The sequence below is a fragment of the Bombyx mandarina genome, chromosome 09 (genome assembly GCF_030267445.1).
Source record: "Bombyx mandarina strain Sakado chromosome 09, ASM3026744v2".
In the NCBI taxonomy this organism is placed as follows: Eukaryota; Metazoa; Arthropoda; class Insecta; order Lepidoptera; family Bombycidae; genus Bombyx; species Bombyx mandarina.
Window position 1 is genome coordinate 141330 of NC_143216.1, and position 24818 is coordinate 166147.

The window sequence follows — 24818 nt, forward strand, 5'->3', positions numbered from 1 at the left end:
TACTGGTACGCTTCCACCAGATCTCACAAAACACTTCATTACCACATACATCATCATCATCATTATCCTGCCCTTCTCCCAGTCACCTGGGGTCGGCGCAACATGTTTTCTCCTTCCATACTCTTCTATCATATACCATTTCTTCGCTCACTCCCCTCCTACCCATATCGTCTTTCACGCAATCCATCCATTTCTTCTTAGGTCTACCTCTTCCTCTAAATCCTTCCACATTCATAGTTAACACTCTCTTAACAACCTCATTTTCATTCCGTCTCATCACATGTCCATACCATCCCAAACGTGCACTCCTCAGCTTCTCTTCATTACCACATACGTGTGCAATTTAATGTTTCAAAGAAAATGATCACGTACATAGGTGCTTGACAAATGGCAAAAAAATCAAAGTCCAAATCGTGTTCTCAATTTCGATGTCATTGAACATTTTTAGTGATTGTCAAAGGGATCTCCGCGAAGAGCCACAGTCCGTAGGGGAGCCGGCAGAACAAACTGAGCGGGCTTGTGTTTGTTATATCGATGTAGTATGTACCTATACGACTTAACCTAACCTGATCTACCTTAAGAAGGAGGGAGCCTGGAGATCAGTAACACAGGCCTTTGAAACTAGTACAGACTTTTCAGCTCTTTCAAAGGTTTACAAAATATTATGAAGTTAATTTCTATTTGTATTAGTACCATTCCTTTAAGAGAGAAATAAATAAATTATTATTATGAATATAATTATTATTTATTTATATTTATTTAAAATCTTATTAATTACACAATATTTTTTAAAAATATATTAAAAATACAATTTTTACTGGTGGTAGGACCTCTTGTGTGTCCGCGCGGGTAGGTACCACCACCCTGCCTATTTCTGCCGTGAAGCAGTAATGCGTTTCGGTTTGAAGGGTGGGGCAGCCGTTGTAACTATACTGAGATCTTAGAACTTATATCTCAAGACGGGTGGCGCATTTACGTTGTAGATGTCTATGGGCTCCAGTAACCACTTTACTCCTTAGGTGGGCTGTGAGCTCGTCCAACCATCTAAGCAATAAAAAAAAAATAAAAAAAATTTTAAAAAACATTATAATAAAATAGATTGCCGCTGATGGCGGTGTCTACGACACAAGCCACCAGTGGTTAGGACTCCAGAGTGAGAAACCTCCTCACAATGCGCGCAGTATCGAGGATAACTGCCTTCTGTATTAGGCCCCTAACCCAGCTGAATAACGAAAGCTTCTTAAGATGTCGATCGAAACTTTTCGCTATCAAGCCGTATACTTGAAACAATGATGGTTGAATCAACATGCCACATGGCGGTAGTCTCGTGGGCCAGGTCTAAATATTTTATTAATTTGTCCTTTTCTGTCTTCACGAGGTTCTCGTCATGAGAAATGGTGACATCAACCAACACTGCTCGACGCGCAGACCGATCTATTATCACAATATCTGATATAGTAAGGCAAGCTTCAAGGTGTATTTCGGAGAACTATCTCCCACTCTAAATTTTCAAAAGCCGCTAAAAATTATAAAAGTGATATTTAGATTTCGAAATGTAAATGAATTAAATAATAAAATGATGAATAATTAATTTAAATGATGACTAATTATTTAAAAGTATGAATGAAAAGATTTTGCGAGTACACGCTTGATTGTCTTAGATGACAGAAGCCAGTTTGCTTCAAGAACATATTCTGACGCGTAGAAAGCACTGTGATGAGAATCGAATGGTACGTTGCAAAAAGCATCCCTGAAAGAACATTGTGATATATGTAGAGCAAGCGAGCTTTTCATAAATGAGAGAGACTCGTTAACGAGCTCTTTGTATTTCATCGGAGAAGATAAGTTAGTAGATCTATTAATTATTTTCATTTGAACTCCGAATATTATCCAACTAATGAAAGTTTTGATGCACCACCAGGTGCATGTCAAACTGAGCACACTAAAGGCTTTTAAATTTAAAAAGCCGAAAAATTACTAAAGTCTCGAAAGTAATATTTTAGCAGCAAAACCTTTAATGTGTATTACGAGAGCACCTGAGAATTTCTCTGTCTCTGTATAACGCTAACGGTTCTTATTTTTTAAAACACGAACTAGCTGACTGTATTTAATATTAGTTCTTAGATTTTTATACACAGATTATACTTTGATTATTTTTTAAGATCTCATTATGAATATTAAAAACGTCATATCTTGTACACAGGTATTTTGTTAATATATTTGTTTACATTTTTGTTAGAGGGACGACAAGGAGAGGGGAGCCCTCCATGCCGTCTGCCGCATGGCGCCGACACTCGATCGGGTTCGTGATCTGTCATTTTTATTAATTATCTTAATTACTGACGGAATGAATATTGATTTCTTTATAAGCTATACAAGTTACGAGTTATTTTACAAAAAATGAGAGCGATAACAAATTAATTTAACAAAAGTAGTATATTTTATAGTATATAATATAGTAGTAGATTTTTTTGTAATTAAAAGCACCGGAGTAGAGTTCATCTATACTACCTGGAGCCACTGCGGTCATCCACAGTGCGCTTCCAGACATATTTTTTGCCACGTACCATCCGGCTTTGGAATGAGCTCTCCTCCACGATGTTTCCCGGGCGCTATGACATGTCCTTCTTTAAACGAGCCTTGTGGAGAGTATTAAACGGTAGGCAGCGGCTTGGCTCTGCCCCTGGCATTGCTGAAGTCCATGGGCGACGGTAACCACTCACCATCAGGTGGGCCGTATGCTCGTCTGCCTACAAGGGCAATAAAAAAAATGTAAATTATATTACTTATATTTAATTTATAAATAATGCTGTGATTACATTGGTGTACCTAAACAGAATTATCTGCCGTGGATAGATACAGATGATGCAAATACTTAATCAAACGATTTTCAGTGTCGCCATGTTGTATGGTATTGTAAGGGTGCCTGTCCATCGGAGCGGAGAAACGGAGAAATATTAACTAATAAGATTGCACAAAATCAAAATATTAAGATTGCAAAATGATTTTGTGCAATCTTATTTATTAATATTTCTCCGTTTCTCCGCTCCGGTGGACAGGCACCCTAAGGTAAGTCTCCTCGAGCATGCTGCTGTCTGTGCGGCGGCTTAGATAGAACAGCGCCCTCTCACAGTACGGGATTAACTGGAAATGAGCAGCAACATTCTCTGAGGGCTATACCGCGGTACTGCGATCGCTTACTGGCGCATACTGGTGTGGGGCGTGTTGTAGCTCGCACGGGTATTACCACGAAGCAGTCCTACGATCCGGTCGTAATGGTGGCTGAGCCGTTAAATAATACAGTCAGTACTGAGCTAATAACAATAATAAACAATAATACAGTCGGTACTGAGCTGTGTACCTATGATGAACTCCCTCACTCGTCTGCGCAATTAAATACAACATAAGTAAACTTGTAATTATTACTATTAAGATCTTTACAGAAAACTCACTAATTTTAAAACAGTGATATGCATATCAAGAACCGTGAAGCTAATCCACGTCCGCACATTATTGAGTCATTCAGGAAAATGGTTATACAGACGGGGGTACGCAAAAACTTGTCTACGCACACACACGTGCGCACACATCCATAGCTGCTGTCCTCGTGAATTCGCACATTGCATAGTCAGCAATCTGAGTCAGTGAAAATTGCTTACTATAGCAATACAACTAAGGTTGGTTTTTCATTATGGTTAACCATACAAGATAAAACCTTCACTGCGTCTCTGCTGGCCTGGTACTATTTGACTCCCACACGTGAAACTTCTGGGATTCGTTTTTTTCTCTTGTGTGCCTTATTTTGTTCTCTGTCGGATGTTCTATTTGACTACGCGGGAAACAAGGACGGTTAGTGAGCAACTGAATTAATAATTATTTATTAATACTAGATGTACAATCGCTTGCACGGATTATTATTAGTGATGACGCAAGCTTCTGATGAGTTTTCCTTATTTACTATTCACTGAGAAGGCGCTACCTAATCAGTTTCATCATTCTTAAGGCTCATTAGTCAAATAGTAAAAAACCGGTTTATAGGAATGTTAGTCGGAGACTAATAACAATATTAAGAAGAAATTCGCAAGGTAGGAAATACCTTCACGAAGAAATATTTAATAAGAAATATTCACTAAGAAATATGGAAATTTTCAGAAAAAAAATGAACTTACAAGCTACATTGTGTAGCTAGCTAGGTAAGGAATGTTCTCTGAGACATTTTGTTTAGTAATTTGTATGTAGTAATATATACTTTGTTCAAGATACAAGAAAAGCAATATCTCATCATTGTTTTAGTACTTCAGACTTTTTATTAATTTAGGGATGAGCGAATGAAAATAATAATTTTGTTACAAAATAATTTCTATCAAAAGAACCATACAGCTGACACAACGTTCATTTTGATTGTTTTGCCTTAAATAATGTACATATAATAGAAAATGGTGATATTGTAAGTATTTATTTCTTTCTAATAAATTACTTGAAAAATCTGTAGCTATACCATATACCTATACAGACCCGTACTGGTTCATTTTATTGAAATTTTTATTCATTTTATTGTTCATTTTATTTATTTTAATGAACAGAGGGAAACTAAAATAAATGCGTTAGATTTTAAGTTTGATATAAAAGAGCTCCGCGTTGTAATACTAGTTCTGCGCTGTTTCTGCTCTCCTGGTAACGTGTGAACCACACACGGTACTTTTGATATATGAGTGAAGTGTGTGAAATTATATCATCTGTGGTTGTGGTTGTTTGTTGGTTATCAATAAAATAAATAGATGTACATTATTAATTAATATATGTATATCTCATATACTTAGCTCAGCAGTACAAGATTGTCTTTCTGATTGTTGTTGCGGGTTCGAGAGCTGAGATCTTGCAATTTCGCTCTTACATCTAGGCTTTTTTTTTTTGGTCAGGAGGAAATCGTCGGACTTCCGCCCTCCACTGGGGGTGAAGGGCGGAGCATGTCAGAGTCGAACTGACTAAAACCTCCTGTCGCTCAACAACCAACGTCCAAACCTCGCATGAGACAGAACTCATGAAGAGGCAAAGGGAGGAAAGTGAAGCGTTTAGTGCGGAGCATATCTCTCCCATCACCCTCCCCCTCAGGACGCCGGACCGGCGGTCGTCGACGCCACGACCACCAGCCCTCTCGGTCGGCAGGCTATCCGAAGCCCGCCTAGATGGTGCCGGTTAGAGTGAGCTATCCTACTGCTGGACCAGAACCAGCGTGGGTCGAGGATAGCCGGCCTTCCATCATGATTTCTGATGTACCGAACAACGGACCTTTTATTTGCACTGGCATTTTCACTGGATTGATGATCATTAAGCTGTTCGAATCGTATTCTGTTCCTACATATAATGTCAGATTTATAATTTATCCGCACTAAAAATTCCACATTACGCAGCAATGCAAAATGTCCGTCCCAACCCTTAGTACGGAATCCATCATTACTTAGCGGGAGGAGTAAGCTGGATGGTGATACCTACCCGTGCTGGTCCACAACCATGCAATACGGGCCCTATCTCTACATATGTATGTATGTATATTTAAATTGCGTGTCTGATTATTGTTTCACATTGCTATTTCTTCTTATAGAGTAACTATTAACGAGAGGAAATTGGTACTTGTCTGCGGGATGTGAAACAGTCGCATCCGGCATCATTAGGTATCCAGCCTGACGAGCTTGTGCGGCACAAGGCAAGCTTGGTAGCTACTGCCTAACGTCTTCAAGGTCGTGCTCTCACGCATTCATTTACATTCGGTTGGGAGACTTAATGTGACGACCTAAGTGATATCTGAGTTTAGAGTTTACACAAAAGCATATTGTTGCTGTTGAAATCAAAAATATTTCTGTAAACATTCATTTTAAAGTAGAGTTACAAAATTTAACGTAGATTTAAAAGGTTCCGATTTCTTAGTTTTTAATTTATTTACGTTTCTCTGCTCTGGCTACATAACACGTTAATTAGATGATCAAAAACTACAGTTTCTAATCATCTTTCTCTTCTTCGTTCTTATTAAAAAATCTACTTAGAATATTCTAAGACTAAACTAAGATATTTATCTTGAAAGATCTGCTAGTATAATAATATGTATATTTAAAAAAATGCTAGCACATTTCACAGATTGAACGAGCTCTTTACACGTGCGGTGTTAGACAAGGACAGGGTAATGACCGGTTGCCGTGAAAGCTGGTCACTTTCACTGACAACCTTGGGTTGCCAGCCACGCAACACCAACGTCACACTTGTTTGTGTGTTTCGTAATACGAAATCAGTTTTTTAATCTTTCATTATTTGACATTGTACGTTGTTTTTTGCGACTCCTGGTCTGCTATTAAAATCCAATGCGATATTTTTTTTACTTCGAATTTGTAAAGTTGTAAGCATTGCAAATTATTTCAACAGAACTATAGAAATTTTCAGAATTATAAAATCAGTTAAGCAAAAGGTGACTTTATTCCAAGAACATAGTGATATGTATGTTCAATTAAGTTAACCGTGCTACTTTGTTATTTCTAGTTTCACATAAAAAATATGTCAAATTTTTTTTTATTGCTTAGATGGATGGACGAGCTCACAGCCCACCTGGTGTTAAGTGGTTACTGGAGCCCATAGACATCTACAACGTAAATGCGCCACCCACCTCGAGATATAAGTTCTAAGGTCTCAGTATAGTTACAACGTCTACCCCCACCCTTCGAACCGAAACGCATTACTGCTTTACGGCGGAAATAGGCGGGGTGGTGGTACCTACCCGTGCGGACTCCCAAGAGGTCCTACCACCAGTGATTACGCAAATTATAATTTTTGCGGGTTTGATTTTTATTACACGATGTTATTCCTTCACCGTGGAAGTCAATCGTGAACATTTGTTGAGTACGTATTTCATTAGAAAAATTGGTACCTGTCTGCGGGATTTGAACACCGGTGCATCGCTACATACGAATGCACCAGACATCTTACCCTTTAGGCCACGACGACTTCGAAATTACCCCCAAGTAAATTACTAGCAAATTAATATAAATCAAACTTGCAAAAACTATGAGTCCGGATGGGTAGGTACCATCACCCTGCCTGTTTTTGCTGTGAAGCAGGAATACGTTTGGGTTTGAAGGGTGGAGAGGCCATGGTAAAAAAATATAAAATACTGTAAAAACTGAGAATTTATGTCTTAAGGCAGATGCCGGCTACTTGTGCCTTGTTGATGTCTAGGGAACCGTGAGCTCGTCCACACATCTAAGCAATAAGAAAAATATTCACAGAGCACAACGCGACGCGCTTGCTGTTCAAATAGGAACACATGATTGTCTTGTGCACAACACGCAAGACGACGCCACCCACCCGCAGCTAGGGAGTTGACTCAAGATACATAATATGAAACTATATACTGCCAGAAAACTATGCATATACTGCCAGCTCGGACGGATGAATGGAGGAGTAGGGACAGTAATCAATAAAATTATATACATTAGTACTGAAATGACTTGCTAAAAGTCCATCAGTACGGCTAATGGTATTAGCTAATGAAACAGACCTCGACTGCGGATACAGTTCACAAGCAAATAACTCGATGAGTACAAATAATTTCCTGTCCGTTTTGAGGTCATGCACATATAGAGATTAGTATCAGCATCGGGAATGTCTGGTAGATTGCCGTGACACCGACTCAGGATCTCCCATGGTAATTGATATTAAACAATAATTAGCATTTATTGGTAACATATCTTGGGCTGCATGATTTTTCTATTATTGTAGCTGTACCGCCGTGCCACTGCTAGCCTAGTTCAGATAAAGGTAAAGTACACTAGTGGTGTGCTGTGCGCCCGCACGGGTATATAACACCATCCTGCCTATCTCTTCCACGAAGCGGTGTAACGTTCCGATTTTAAGGGTAAGATCGCCTTTATTTATTTATTTATTTATTTATTTAATTAGTCTACTTACAAATTAACAGTATAAACCAAAACATTTGTAAGGTATTAATAATTAGCTTAAGTAATTCCTGACAACAAAAATAAATCGCTGCAAACCATCATGGAATATATCCATTTCCGGAGCATAAGCTAGCAAGCCATTGAGTAGCGAGACAGCACGATGCGTCGGGGAGTTAGCGGTGTGCTGCGTACGCGCGTGCGTAGTACTAAGAAGCGGCCGCTGGCGACGCACCCCTCCACACATACATCCGCGCATGTAGCCATCAGGCACATATAACGACACTGATTCCAGTGCAGTGGAGTTATCAATTTTGTTATGCAATAGCTGATAATAATGCACCACAAGAGTCATCTTCCGTCTGAGCTCAAGAGTATCTAATCCGACCATACCAGTCACATAAAGTGATGGATACAAGAACGGATAGTATCCATACATTTTCTTGAATAGGAACCTGCAAAATTTTTTATGTAGTTTTTCCAGCATTAGCTTTTGAACTGCTTCGCGAGGATCCCACACGAGTGCGTTATATTCAAGACTACTTCGCAAATAGGCATCGTACAGCATAACAATCACACGATGGCCTACAAAGTCGTGCGTCTGACGAATTATGAACCCGAGCAGACCACTACCCCTTTTACATATATTTTGTATGTGATCTTTAAACGTTAGCTTGGAATCGAAAATAACTCCCAGGTCACGTATAACTGCCACATGATTCAAAATGACTCCAGATAAATGGTATGGAAACAACACGGGCGACCGTGACCGGCTGTAAGCAACGACCTTGCATTTATTAGTATTAAAATGCAAGCGGTTACGCTCTCCCCATTCTGCAACCCGAGTAATGTCGCGTTGCAAAGCATGGCGCTCAGCATCACACCCGACCCCAACGTACAGCTTAAGATCGTCAGCAAACATAAGACACTTGGTCCTCTCACTGAGAATAGAAGATAGATCATTTATCATGATTAAAAACTGAGTGGGACCAAGGTTACTACCCTGACTGACCCCTGATCTTGTAAAATAAGTTTTAGATTTGAAACCCGCTAACTCAACATGCTGAGACCTATCAGAGAGATAAGAAGAAAATAATTTGAGGAGTTTTGGGGTAAATCCGAATGAAGCAAATTTCATCAACAATACGTCATTATCGACACGGTCGAAGGCTTTTTCAAAGTCTAAGTATACAGCGTCGACTTGTTTCCCTGCATCCATTTCAGCAGCAACATAGTTGACGAAATTAATATGGTTAGTTGCCGTAGATCTACCAGCTCGAAAACCATGTTGACTGTCAGTCAATTGGTTCCGGATCTGCGCACTAACATGTTTATTAATAATGGACTCAAATATCTTTGCAAATACTGATAATACTGCGATGGGTCGATAGTTTTTCACATCTGTGCGGTCACCACCCTTGAAGACCGGAGTTACTCTAGTGTGCTTCCACGTAGATGGATATGTGGACATTTGGAGTGAGAGATTATAAATATGTAGTAGTGGTACACTAAGCACACTTATACAATCCTTAGCCAAAAAGGAAGGGATACGATCTGGACCTGATGCGGAGAACGGCTTAATGCGCTTCACAGCACAGCGCAGGTCGGAATTATCTACAGTCAATAAAGCTACTCGAGCACTGGAACAAAACTGTGATGTTATTGCTGCACTATGCTGGGCCTCAGTTGGATCTAATTTGGGTTCATCGGCTAAGAAAACTGAACTGAAGTAAGTTGCAAATGCATCTGCCGCGTATTGTCCTTCCACAGGTTTTCCCAAGTAATCATAATATTTATTACAATTATGCCTACTTTGTCGCTTATCTTTAATAAACTTCCAAAATATTTTTGGATTATCACCGATGTCTCTCTCTATACTCAACAAATATTTTTTATACGCTGTCTCGATCAGATATTTTATTCTACTCCTATAATATTTAAACAATTCTAAATTTACTTCTTTTCCCTCAGCTTTGTACCTTTTGTGGTTAAAATGTTTGAATCTTAAGTTTTGTATTATTTCGGAAGTAAACCAAGTTGGGTATTTATTGGTTTGATTTGTTACTATGCAACGTTTGGTCGGCACACAGTAGTCGATTATAGAGTATAATTTGTTATAAAATGTATTAAGAGCGATGTTGACATCTGTCTCAGAAACAATGTCACTCCAATCAATCTCAGCAAAAGATGCATATAGTACATTAATATCAGCTTTACGAAAATTCCATTGGAAGCCGCTATCCAGTACGTAGGCTGGATCGGATGATAGAGGGAGGGAGGGCATGCCGGCGCCGACACAGCTCCGCCTGCTAGGCCATCGCACGGATACTTCAAGCGTCGGATGATAGCAGTCCTCCGGCACGAGAGCACCGATTCCCCTCACAACACAGACACGTTCTCTGTGTAGTCCACTCAAAACGAAATCCAAGATACCTCCATGATGATTTGGAATAGTATTAAATTGCGTTAATTTACAAAAATTTAAGAAATATTCGAATTGCTCGCGTACATAGGTAGACACAGAATTTAAATTGAAATCACCAATAACAACTACTTCCACCGGTGCAAGTTTACATGCGACCCGACATGCGACATAATACAATTTATGTAATACAACTGAGAATTTGATCTGATCTTTCCCACCCACATGGTGACGAAGTTCATGTTGTTACGCACTAAACACAAAACAACAGGTGAGTTGTAGGCTCCTCGCCAGTTTGATTAATAAAAATAAAACAAATGGCTATCGCATCTTTCAAGTTACAATACATTACCGCGCGCAATACATTACATTAGAAGTCGCAGGAGGTTCGCAGAGAGAGCAGCGGAAGTTACCAGTAACTATGAAATTTTATGATATTTGCAGGATGAAAACGTTTTTGTACAACTCAAAGGAAAGTTGTGAAAATTCAGTGTGGACTGCTACTTTTGCAACTTAATGGGTAATAGATATTGTCTCGGCGAAGGACTCCATTGAGCTTACTGGCCCCGAGTGATAGGGATCTCAAGAAGCAGATCACGTACTGAAGCTGTTACAATTTCCTTAATGGATTCCTAAGGTACTTAGGAATATTATTATTCAGGTTTTAAAGATGGCGGCTCTTATCGTTAAACAAGAATAAATGATTTTGTGAGAGTAATTTGAAAAAATGAAAAGTTAATGTGCAAAGAACGTTTTGTGGCCGAACGAAAATTTATCGATACTTTATTATCAACTTTCCGTCTCTTATTCCATAGACCTTCCTTCCTTATGTGCGTTATATGAATATACACCATTAGATGTACTCACCCATGATATATGTAGTTTAATATTATACTAATATGGCTTACGGCTTTTTCCGCAGGTTAGTTAGTCATCGCAGGTTATGACTCCCTCATACAGCACTTGTAGAAGCAGAATCTTTACTTTGCTTTCTTACAGTTCAGATGGGAAATATGTAGTATAGTAAGCTGATGCTTTTCAACTAAACCAGAGAGCGTCGGGAATTGTAGAGGTAACACAAGACATCTAACGGTACCGGTATAGAAGAATGACAGAAACAAACATAGAATATATATATTTCGGCCATAGAAACTTATAAATAGCACATTGACGAAAAACATGCTGCTTGACAACGCCGCGACTATGAACGAATATGAACAAAATTGACGAAAATTGAAATATTATAGAATTTAGACATTGTGGCCACGAGATGACAGACGTTCTTGAACTGTAACCGGACGAGCCGGGCTACTGGGCTACTGTATGTACAAACGAAATGCTTAACTATATACTTATACAGATATCAGTTGTCCGTGATCAAACCCAAATATATTTCGCGTGTTTGTGTTTCGTAGCGTAAGAGGATTTACTGTATAAACTATGCAGTAAAAGTTTTTTTTTATAGCTTTGATGGTTGGACGAGCTCAAGGCTCACCTGGTGCCAAGTGGGTACCACTTAAATGCCGCCGCCCTCCGCGAGACATGAGTTCTAAGGTCTCAGTTTTACAGTACAACGGCTGCCCCACCCTTCAAACCAAACCGCATTACTGCTTCACGGCAGAAATAGGTGGGCTGGCGGTACCTATACATGTGTACTCACAAGAGGTCCTACCACCAGTAATTACGCAAATTATAATTTTGCGGGTTTGATTTTTATTACACCATGGAAGTCAATCGTGAACATTTGATAATTACGTATTTCATTAGAAAAATTTATAGTGACCTGCGAAATTAGAGCACCGTTGCTTCGTTCGACACGAATGCACAGGGCGTCTTTTCCTTTAGGCCACGACGACTTAGTAAAAGTAGTTTTGATCGCAATGTTTAAAGGATAATGCCCATTGTCTTTGGGCGTTTGGGCACCTAAAAGAAGTTGCCGGTCATGATGGTTTTAACTTAATTTGATAGACAAAGAAATATCGTTTCATATTCAGAAAATGATTTTTATATTCTCACCCAGGTTTAAGAGAAATCTGTTTTTTTCTGCAGCTAAAATTAAGTAGTTAATTATTTTCTTCGAAATCAATAATCGCTCTCATAATTAGTTACAGTGTTAAATAAGTTAATTGTGGCTAAAGTTGCTAGAAATAAGCCCTTATGTACATTTTATTATTATTATATCCTCATAATAATAATAAAATTAAGGTGGTTTCTGAGAATGGACTTCATTGACCCTTCTTTCGGAAATGAAAATCCGGAAGCCGGCAACGATATTGTTGTTGTTGTTTTTAAATTCGCCAATAGGCAGGCAAAGAGCGTAGCCTATACAGCCTAGTCTGTTGTAGTTATATTATTTTCATGTGAATAAAAAGCCGGTGTATCTCTTTTTATTGCTTTTTGGGAGTTTTGACGTCAACTCGACGAATGGCACATTGACTGAGCGTGAGTTTCCGCAGATCTTTTATCTTGAAAAAAAAAAAAAAAAATAACAGTCACTGCTATGTTAGCCACAGTTTTAGTCGAATCGTGAACAACGATTATTGACGTTTAATACACAAAACAACACCCAATTTACAAACTATTAAAAAAACATTAAAAAAAAAAGTGTGTGTGTCCGCTCCGACGCACGACTGGAGTTTACTGGATATAAAAAATTAAACGAAACAATACGAGAAATAGTTCTATATTACGACAACACGATACACTACAGATTATTAACAAATTAACGAGACACAAAACAAACGACTAACAAATATATGAAAATACAATAATGAGAGAAACGCGCGATCAGTACGAGGCTTTGTGGCGGACTGCCGGCGCAGCAGCCCGGCGTCACCTGCGATGACGCATTTCGTGTGACATGCGCAATCAGGCGCATAACGCATTTCGTGTGACATGCTAGTACGATTTTGGTCCCCATAATTTTCATACCCCGGGCCTATATATGTAAATCGATTCTAAAGGAGTAAACTCCAATAATACTTATTAATAATTAACTAATTAATAAGATTAAGTAATGGTGGGCCATTGAGATTTTTACCAATGGAATCATTAATGTCTAAAAATATTAAATAATTCATGGTTTTAAGTAATAATAATTATTACAATATATAAATATTGAATTGAACAAAAATAAACTAAAACTCTGTGAATTATAACCATTACCTATTTTTTTTTATTTGTTGTTCAAGTCACAGACAACTCTTTCGTTTGGCAGCATTTAGGTTTAATATAAGGCTGTATGGGCTAAGGCCTTTGTCTTGCTATTGGCGAATTTAAAAACTATGAATGATGGAAATACTCAGTTTTCGGATGTTATCAAATAAGTAATTTATTCTTTTGTAAAACAACGCCAGGGTGAAAGAAATGTTGATACATAAACTAAATAACTTGAAAAAATAACACATAGTTTTTCAAGTACAAATAGTTTAGACACAAAGTTGGCCCATTTTTGGGCATTGTCCTTTAAACCTTATCCAAACGAGACTAGCACGCTTACATATTAATCAAAACATCAAAAATAAAAAGGAATAGAACGTAATACACAGAGATGTGTAGCTCCTGTGGTTGCTGATGGGCCGGCGCCAGTCCCGCCGACCCTGATGCTGTCTCGATTATTAGTTCCGTGAGAGAATCACGGTAACGACTTAGCATCAGGTGAGTCTCGGGGACATATCCATACAATTAAAGAGATTTGAATTCCATTGTAATTACAATAATAATATCGATTGGCATGTGCTGACGTCAAAACGTTATATTAGAATTCCGCATTGTGTTATAGTTCCGTCTGAATCTTTTTACTCTCATTAGTTCTGAGAAGAATGACGTAACTTTTATAAGTAGAGATATGGCAACTGATTTGAGCCTTGTACACATCGCGGAGACGCGCTCGAGGCTGTTGAATGTTAATGTAACGAGACGACACGCGTCATCACTAACGTGCAGCTTGGTCTACTGCTCTACCTAGTATTTCTCCTAAGGATGTTGTCCATGAAGTATCCATGAAATATTTCGCTATGAACCGTTTATCGAGGCTATTCGTATTTGTGACCGTTCATTGAACGCGGAATCTGTCACGCCGCTAATGACGTACACGGACATACTTACATGTTACAATCGATGATTTGACAAGTATCATGGTCTGAGATTTGATTTAAGCAAGGTGTAAGGGAGGAAGCCAAGTATAAGCGATAGGCGATTTAGAAGATCATGCAACGCGAATCCACCGAGCTATAACTAAGTATAGCTAGCATCGCCTCGCCGCATTGGTACCAGGTTGTGGGTTCCAGGCGCTATGTAATTTTTCGGTAGCATTGAGAGTACACTTGTTTGTGACACACACAGTCACAGACTGAGAAAATTGCATGGTATGTTTTGTAAATTTAAGTTGTTTATTTTCGGTGATTCATTATATTAAAATTTTAATAAAAACACCTTGAAGTACTGATCGTTAAAGCTTAAAGCTTCTACACGGTTGAGGAAAAAGTTTTCATGTTCCTTTTCGTAGGCACATTTAAAAAATAAGCGTAGTCTCAACAAAGCGCCCAGCATTCTCGTACTGATATTTGAGAATCCTCTCGAGCCGAGATTGACGATCGACTCCTCCCTACGAGTAAAGATGAAAGGTTCTAGGGATTGGCATAATTAGTGTTTCGCACGAGTGCGGCTCAGAATACTCAACCATTAACTAATTCCTATTATGTTTGTTTACTTGTCTGTCAACTTATGATATTAGTAAACGACTTACTCAGAACAAGACATCCCGCTACCGTGAGCCATACTCCCATAGACATGATCACAGTAATCGTTTGACCGCCGAAGTCAGTGTCCTTGGCTTGCGTCGCTTCATTTGTGAGGGCCGCTACACGCTACACATGCACTGTGTCTCTCTCCTACACTTGCACACTTCACTTTCTATACACTTCAACTCGATTTAAATCTGAAACAAACGAGATAAGTTCAAGGCACTTTTACTGAAAATGTTAAGCGTGTGGTATATTTAAAATTAGCGAGAGTATCTTACATACGAAATTGCCGCTTACTATATGTATATAGAAAGTATATAAGTAATATGTATATAGAAAGTTAATGATTTTTTCTAAATATTTTTTATTTCCATCAATTAAAATATATACTCATATCGATGTGTCTCTACCAGCGCAGTGGTAATTTTTTAATAGACTTTGTGAAGAAATGAGGAATACAGGAGCCAATAAAGTTGTCCAAACTTTGGAAAAAGTAGACATAATAATAAGTCGTCGTAAGTTCTAGTGAGTACCTACGCCGGATGACTAAATTACCAAGCCTGGTATTTGTTGCTTCCAGTTACGTTGTCGTGTAGGAGCAGAGAGATTAACAAAGGCTGGCCGGAAATTCGCATGCTTCTCCAATATTGTGTCCAGTTCCTGACAGTACACGCCCGCAGTAGCTTTGGTGTCATTTGGTAAGAAGCTGTGATGAATTATACGGACCCGCACCACACTACCTGAACTCGTCGTGGCCTAAGCCTTTTAGCCCCGTGCATAGCAAGTTGTAGTTTAAAATATAATAAAATTATAATAAACGCGTATGTTCATTCCACAAGCCTGTATTTTATTTATACACTAAGGACTCGCTTTAAGCCTCGTTGATACAAATATTTCAGTATTGTGACACATCTATTGTTTATTTAAAAGAACTAGAGGTCCCGCAGTAGTCGAAATTCGACTATAATTGTTTGGAATTGTAAGTTTGTACATTATTATGATTATATTTTATACTTCTATAATCACAAATTTCGCCAAGACTACACTATAAAAATATTAACAAAGACAAACAATATTTAATCTATTCTCAATTTGACCACAGACGTCAAGAACAAAAGTTTGACAATAAATAGTATGCATGCGTGTGTGCGTCAAATACATGGTATGTAGTGTGTGTAATGTTTTCTTTATAGATTTAATGTATAATTTATGCATTACTTAAAAAAAATATTAGCATTGTGCACTTCTTCTCTATATTCTCTATAAGTGTGGAAAATTTCATGCTCCTCCGTCCGCGCAATTTTCGTAAAAAGGGATACAAAGTTTTTGCTTCACGTATTAATATATAGATTAATAAAATTCACCATAGTCTCGATATCAAAAATAAAAAAAACAAATTCACGGTGAATACTTAGTGCGTGACGGACGAGCCCCGCGCAACCTACTCGACATCTAAAAAAAGGTTAAAACGATCTCTTTTATTTGTAAAAGCGCTTTGTTCTTTTGTAATTTATTTTATTCAAATAACAAGAGGCAAAACAAAAAAAAATATGTTTCATTATTACCAAAAATGTGAACTCAACAGTTTATTCGTTTTTTTCTATTTAAGTTAAATGTTAATGTGTATAGATTTAATCAAAATATGTGAATTTAATAAACATAAAAAACGAAAAAAAATATCGAAGGTTAAGGAACCACAGACACAGGCCTAGCGGTTGTGCCATGAGAACAAATGGTGGAACATGCAACAACGCTGTGGTGTACCCGCTACCATCAGGCGACCTCGTTCGACTATTTACGATAAAAATAAATATGTTTTTGAACACTAGACTTATCATTATTTCCCAAGCCGCCGTTTATTCATGTTAATTTCCAAATATTCCGCAACGATGTCTCGACGAAACTCGGAAATTCTAATTTCCACTCATATATTATGAGGAATGCACTTTGAATTTCCGATGGATTCGGTCGCGCGGGCCCGCTCGCCGGATGGAGCTCAGTCGGAAATAGCCAGGAAACTTCGCACCTCAGCCGCTCAACAATTCTATCTACCTTTGGATGTTTGTGTGATACTACTTTATCCCGACTTTACTGACACTGACAATGTCCACACATTAATAGCTGCGAACGGGGTCATTGTCAGTACTAGTGAATACATTTGGATTTTTCGTTACATTTTTCTATAGAAAGAACTAGCAACTCTTCTGTTAACGCTTATCATAGACATTTGTATACGCGAATCCTTTGAGTGAGCTCAATTTTAAGTCAAAGTCTCAATGTTTTAATAATATCTGTCGATGTGTGAATGTGTGTTCTCCGACCTTTAAAATAGAACGCGTGATTGACTACGTTGAGGCAAATTCAGGCAGGACGATGGTCCGAAACGCAGAGCTAATGGCTCAATTAGAAACCAGCCGTAATGAGACTCATTAACGTGGTCCACGGATGAGCGTGATGGTGGCCGATGGACCAGTTGACCACCGGAGTGGTAACACGCGGACTTCACACCCTGCTGCACATCTGGTACAATGAGTACCACTTTACACGAAATATGCGGTACATGTTGAGTTTCAAGCGCTCTCTATTAGATTATGGAGACCCAATAAACATACGCTTAAAAGTCAAATTTATAATTACTAGCTTTCCGTTTGAAACTTCGCTCGCGTGGACTACACTAGGCCGCGCGGGTCTCGTGCTCACCGGTTGGATGGAAGGTAGCCTAGATTCTTTCTCGGAGCACAAATTATTTTTATACCGAATTTCGAGAAAATCTGTATTGGAGGCGAAACATCGCAGGCAATCCATTTATAGCGTTACAAAATACTAAACAAGTACACGCTTGTCGTGAGGCCGTTGGCTTCATACGAACTCGTGCACAATTAATTACGAACACATACAATAGGTGAGTTATTAAATTCGCAACCAACATATTTACTTGGGAAGACATCGCCAAGTCAAAATGCACTCTGATTCGGTAAGCATAAGTACCTATAGTTTTTCTGATATCAAGAACCTACTTCCGACCAAATAACTCTGGCTACAATTGAATCATAAAAATATAATTAAGCGTTGTGTACATTTTTATCTACTTAGCACTCAAGTAGTGTGGTAGATTTTGGTCGGATTACAAGCACGGTAGGCAGCGGCTTGGCTCTGCTCCTGGCATTGCTGAAGTCCATGGGCGATGGTAACGACTCACCATCAGGTGGGCCGTATGCTCGTCTGCCTACAAGGGCAATAAAAAAAAAACAAGGCGAACTATAGTCAATTTAAATTTTAATTGAATAATTTTAATATGAACTTATTGTATTTTAATAATTAAAGACACATGCTATATAAATAAGCTTTTAGATTTAATTACTTACTGTGTAAATGAGCTTCACGGTCTACGCTTTTCTAATGGTAAGTAAGACCAGTGAGTACTCTTCATCTCTTAACTTTCTAATTTTTTTATGTAGATAGCCGAACTTATACCCACCAGGTGTTAAGTGGATACCGAAGCCCATAGACATCTACAACGTAACTGCCGCCATCCATCTCAAGACATGAGTTCTAAGTCTCAATTTTACAGTTCAAGCGCTGCCCCACCTTTCAAACAGAAACACATTACTGCTTCACGGCAAATGGGCGGTTGGTGGTACCTACCCGTGCGGACTCACAAGATGGCTTAGCAATAGTAAGAAACAGACCTCAGAGAACAATCTTGTAATTGCTTTGCTTGTCTGTGTCGCGTCGAGCTGCGTGGGATGGGACTAGTAGAATAAATAGCAATGCGATGCAAACAGTCAATATAGTGCGGATTGAATTGCTCAGAGATCAAACTCGCCCTTCAGACTACAACGTGTGGTTGCTTCACGCTACGAATGTGCCCTGCCTACCCTGTACTTACTCAAGTAGGAATATTGGCGATGGCCGAGGTCACAAACCCGTAACTTCTGAGAAATGTGATTAATAGCTGAGCAGAATATCATTACTGAACTCACTCGGCTACAAGGGCACTTGCTACATAAGCGACCCACAGTAGATACAGTGTGAGTTATGGTTTTACACCAGAACGTTAAAATAATAGTAAATTTTGTAAAGAATTTGACGCAAGGTGCACGTGAAAGTGACGCAACGTGACCGACGAATTAGAAAGTGTACGATTGAAAGAAATCGCCTCTCATTACTCGCGTAGAAAGTTTAATTGATGACACTATACTTATAAAAGAGATGTAAATTAGCCAATATCATTATGATCCATCAGCTACTCGATACAAAATCGATTCGTGTCAACGATAATTTCAATTAAATCGAGTCATTTACTCTTAATGCCTTTTGAGTTTGGTTTTAGTTGTATTGCAGGTTAAACGATTAACTTATTAAATATTCTGTTGAACAGTTCATAGAGTTTCGAAAAATATGGATTTTGTGACGTTTTAAAACTGTTTACAACTACCAATGGAGCTTTTAATTTTCTTTATATTTTTCGTTATTGACACTTTTTAAACTAATTTTATATGGTATTTGATTGCATAACATTTAAAGAATTTACCAAGCCCATTTTCAAAAATTCAAAACCTGTGATGACCTCAGTGAAAAATAATTAAAGGTATTGTTTCACTGTACCTTTTATTTTACAATCCAATTACCGTCCATCACACTACAACACATCACTTCACTGATATTTATAGCACTTTAATTTACAATGAAACCACTGACATATCCTTCGAAGCCTCCGCAGCGACTGCGCGCACGCATCCAACCGATGTCTCTATTCTCCCACTCCAAATAACATTGAGCAACCGAGTTGGAACTTTAATACTCAGAAAATAATGTTTCTTATTAATTGATATTTATATTGGGTGTTCGAATTAGCATAAGCGTCGGAGAACAGAAGACTGTTAGATCAATAACAAGTGTTAGTTACTTACGGATGTTCTTGTGTCTTTGATTATTTGTGTCCTTGGTTCGAATATTTTGTTGCGGTCAACTTTAATTACGTAAACATTTAATACACAGTATTAATGTTTGCGAAGCTAAAAGCTTGATTATCATACTGAAAGCTCAGAGAAATTATTCTTATCTCTTTACCTACTGAGCATTGGAAACTGTCACTAATCTAGGTTAAATTTAGTCCAGAACTAATTAATATGTTTTAGCGGCGGCTTGTAGACAAGTTTAAAAGCATCGTTACTTATTTTAATAACCTTGTGAATTTTAGTTCAGATAAAGCTAATAGAGTCATTTGTTCAATTCAATTTCATCAAAATGAGACTGCTGCGTGAGTTTTTACTTTCGTTACGAAGTTAATATTTCAAAGACGTCTCTCGTTGACAAACCTTTGTTTCGAATATTGTACTACGAGTAAGTACATCAATGGTATATACTACTTACTAGACGACACCGGCCGCCTACCTATATAGAATCGTTCACGTCAAAACCAGCGCTAAGAACTTTCAATTTGTAAAGACGCACACAAGGCGAATGAATATTATGTATTTAAACTGTAATTATAAGATTGACACTATTGTTATAAGATTTACGTATTTTATTACTGGTGGTAGGACCTCTTGTGAGTCCGCACGGGTAGGTACCACCACCCTGCCTATTTCTGCCGTGAAGCAGTAATGCGTTTCGGTTTGAAGGGTGGGGCAGCCGTTGTAACTATAATTGAGACCTTAGAACTTATATCTCAAGGTGGGTGGCGCATTTACGTTGTAGATGTCTATGGGCTCCAGTAACCACTTAACACCAGGTGGGCTGTGAGCTCGTCCACTCATCTAAGCAATAAAAAAAAAAAAAAAAAAAAGAAAAAAAGAGTATACATTTAGTATTGTTAAGTTCCGGACCGGGATTCCTTCCGTTGAATTTAATGGAGCCGTGTAGTCTGTCTTCTAATAGATGAGACATTGAAGACTGGTTGTTACGTCGCTATCATTGTACTGACGTACATTTTATGTACTTTCTCACAGAGTGAAATAATTTATGATACGTGATATATTTTTTCGAATTATTTTATAGTTATCATAAAATATAAACCTACATCAAGAATATCTTGATATTCTCCTGGATTGTCTAGGAAGGATCGTAGGTCATGAATTTTTTTCTAATTATAATTGACGTGAATTGTTTGTAACTTTTATAAATTGCTTTTTTGTTGTTTCCTATAACACTAGTGTTTCTCTTAGAATGAACGATGACGTGTAATTGTCGATCTACTGTGAAAACAAAACTGAAACGATAAATACGAGTAGTTGTATGCAGCAGGCACCAACACGGTCTAGTGGTTCCGAGCCCATCAGTATGCTACCGTTACGGAGTCAGTGACCACGGGGCCCACAGACCACTCACGCCTTAGAGTTCTTTCATGTTATTTGAAAGTAGTTGAAACATTGTACGTTTTAATGTAACTAAAAACGATGGCATTTCTATCTACCTAACATGGCTTGCGATAGGAGTTGACTGGCAGAAGACTTCAAGAAACATTAAAACGCCCTTTTTTCCACTTTTTCGCTATCTCTTTCTATCCTATTAGTATGTATATATATATACATATGTGCGTGTGAATATCTAGATTTGGACAAACGAACACTGTACACGGACAAACGTCAATATGTCATGTAGCATTTTTATATATTACTAGAGGTCCCGCAGTAGTCGAAATTCGATTATAATTAATTGGAATTGTAAGTTTGTACACTATTATGATTGTATTTTATACTTCTATACGAGTAATCACAAATTTCGCCAAGACTACACTATAAAAAATATTAACAAAGACAAACAATATTTAATCTATTCTCAATTTGACCACAGACGTCAAGAACAAAAGTTTGACAATAAATAGTATGCATGTGTGCGTCAAATACATGGTATGTAGTGTGTGTAACGTTTTCTTTATTGATTTAATGTATCTTTTACGCATTATTTAAAAAAAAAATTAGCATTGTGCACTTCTTCTCTATATTCTCTATAAGTGTGGAAAATTTCATACTACTCCGTCCGCGCAATTTTCCTAAAAAGGGATACAAAGTTTTTGCTTCACGTATTAATATATAGATTACTAATGACCCGCCCTCGCTTCGCTTCGGAAACATTAAAACACACATGAAACCAAAAAAATAAAATAAAAAAAATAATAAAAAAAAGTAGCCTATGTTCATCAGGGACAATGTCGGCTTCTAATGGAAAAATAATTTTTCAAATCGGTCCAGTAGTTTCGGAGCCTATTCGAAACAAACAAACAAACAAACAAATCTTTCCTCTTTATAATATTAGTATAGATATAGATGTACATATCTAATTTACAAATCGGTCGTTTAAATCTAATTATTTGTAAATGAATATTTTCCCTGAGATAGTTAGTCTTTTTGATCAAGTAGGTATGCCTTTTGAACTACTAACCGCTACTAACTTCTAACTTTTACTTCATGTTTCAAATACACATACTCGTCGTAATAACAATTTATTTTGAACTATTTTAAAACAACAATGTCATGAGTTGTTGAACTCCCCTAATAACTAAACCAAATGATAATTACTACCACTTCTGTTCAAGGTCATTTAACTTTAATGCCGAGAAATTTCGTAATACTTAATAACGATGTCATCGCCTCGCTTCCTAATTGTATTGGTCTAAGCGCCACCGAGTAATCTTGAAACAAGTAATTAGAGGTAACGCATCATCATATTGTTCGTAAGTAATTGGTTAGAGGATATTTTGGTTATGTATTAAAGAATTTATATCCTAATACAAGGAAGATTCTGTGTGTTTTCATAAGCGGTAGACTTAGGTGATATGTAAATAATGCAACTGCCCGTTCAATGGAGATTGCTCTGAGGAGTTGTTTGTTTCCCATCTTGTCTTTTTATCCATTTCCAGAGTTCCTCCGTACTATCTGGAACCGCTGCGTTTATCCCCATAGTGTTTTCAGAGATGTATTTACCCGGTATCATCCGGTTTTGGAATGAACTCCCCTCCATTGTGTTTCTTGATTCAAACGTGGTTTGAGAAGAGTCCTCAGTAGTAGACCGCAGCTTGGCACGGCCCCTGGGATTGCTGATGTCCAAGGGCGACGGCGACTGCGTACTTAGAAGAGACTTGCTTTTTTTTTTATTGCCCTTGTAGGCAGACGAGCATACGGCCCACCTGATGGTGAGTGGTTACCGTCGCCCATGGACTTCAGCAATGCAAGGGGCAGAGCCAAGCCGCTGCCTACCGCGAAAAGAACTTGTTTAAAAGTAAAGGTATTTATTGTCCGAGAAAGGAACAAAAGCCCAATTACCTTTGTCAAGACATCTTGTTTTAGCTGCCCACAAGGAAACACATTTAGCGATAGAAAGCCTTATTGCGTTTGCTTACAAAATAATATATTGACAGATATCCTTGGGGCTTAAAACACTCAGATGGAATTCTAAGCCAATCATTTGTCGACTATTTACAACAATAATAAATATTCTTTATCAGATTACAGAGTTTCGTGATTCGTGAGTTCGTGACTGGTTTGGTAAACTTGATGTGCTAGTAAACTAGATTAATTGTAAAAGTTTTATTTAGAGATCGCACAATTATCGGATAGTGGGAGTATGCAATCCATGAATTGTTCGTGCACACTTGCCTTTCCAGTCAGATGTGTCTGACGGGATACCAGAGGAGTATGATTCACCACAGAGGTCTCATGGCGCGCTCTGACATCGGTCCTTCCTCCACACCGATGTTAAGAGCGAGTCTTTAATGGGTTAGTCTTTAATAGGTCTCGGCAAGCTCTCAGTATTATAAAGGAATTATATTGAACATCAAGATTTCAGTCACTATATCAGCAACATAATAAAAAGAATAAAGATTTCTTCAAGTACATAATACGGTTTTAGTTGATTCATTGAGCTGGGTTTAGAATTTCTAAATAGTTTATGTCTATAATAAGACTAGTAGTAGGTACCACGTATCCATTTATGTTAGTTAAAATAATTTTGCAAAAGTCATTGCATAAGTTACTCAACGAAATCCGTGTAGCGAGCGAGATCCGGGTGAAAACCCGCATGTTGCGAGCAGCCTTCGGAATGTTGGCTGCCTCTTGCATAACAAGTATTGTTCTGTTTGATATTCTGAAGACGCTTACAAAACATTTGATACACACGAACTACTGATCCACGCGACCAGGTGTAGGTTGTGTTATGGCTGTCGAGCGTGCTTGGAGGCAACTGTCAAAGCAGAAGAAAAAACAGCTGTAACTATATCGCAGCCCCGCCGATGCTTAGCCATTTCATCTCCGTATATATAGAAGCTAATCAATTCTATAGAATTTTTGTTATTTATTTATTTGACCTAATTGGTGCTCTATCTCTATTGCGGTATCTTAGAAATTGGTTATAAATATTAGCCCTTAACACCAGATGAGCCGTTTCAGTTGTCTATTATGTACAAAAGCACCTACTTAGGTTCATAAAACAAGAACAAAAAAAAACTTTTAACTCGATTCGCCAAATTTTCAACAGAGTTAGTCAAAGTTCGTAACATATTAAAGAATTCGCGTATTTGTTTCAAATAATATACCTACGGAACTTACGGGATCCAATTCTACACAGAAACGAAAGTGAGGATAACGAAAAAACTTTTCAGAGGTCTAGTCAGCTTGTAAAAAGAAGCTTAGTGTGCTAGAACGAACAGTTTGACTTTAATCAAAAATATCAAGCAACCTAGTATTGGACTGTGGGTAGGCAGTATCATAT

The 24818-nt window shown here is 38.0% G+C and overlaps 1 protein-coding gene across 3 annotated transcripts in view; it reads right to left on the reverse strand.

Annotated features, from left to right (window-relative positions):
* Cad96Ca (tyrosine kinase receptor Cad96Ca) overlaps positions 1-24818 on the reverse strand; it is a 51168-nt gene that overhangs the window by 20350 nt on the left and 6000 nt on the right. For 2 of the 3 annotated variants that reach the window (XM_089729615.1, XM_028188149.2), the window contains exon 2: positions 15110-15301. In XM_089729615.1, coding sequence (XP_089585741.1) covers positions 15110-15155 — 46 coding nt within the window. In that variant the 5' untranslated portion in view covers positions 15156-15301. Of the gene's footprint in view, positions 1-15109; positions 15302-19715; positions 19855-24818 lie in introns of those variants that run through there. The other variant, XM_028188148.2, reaches the window with a different exon arrangement.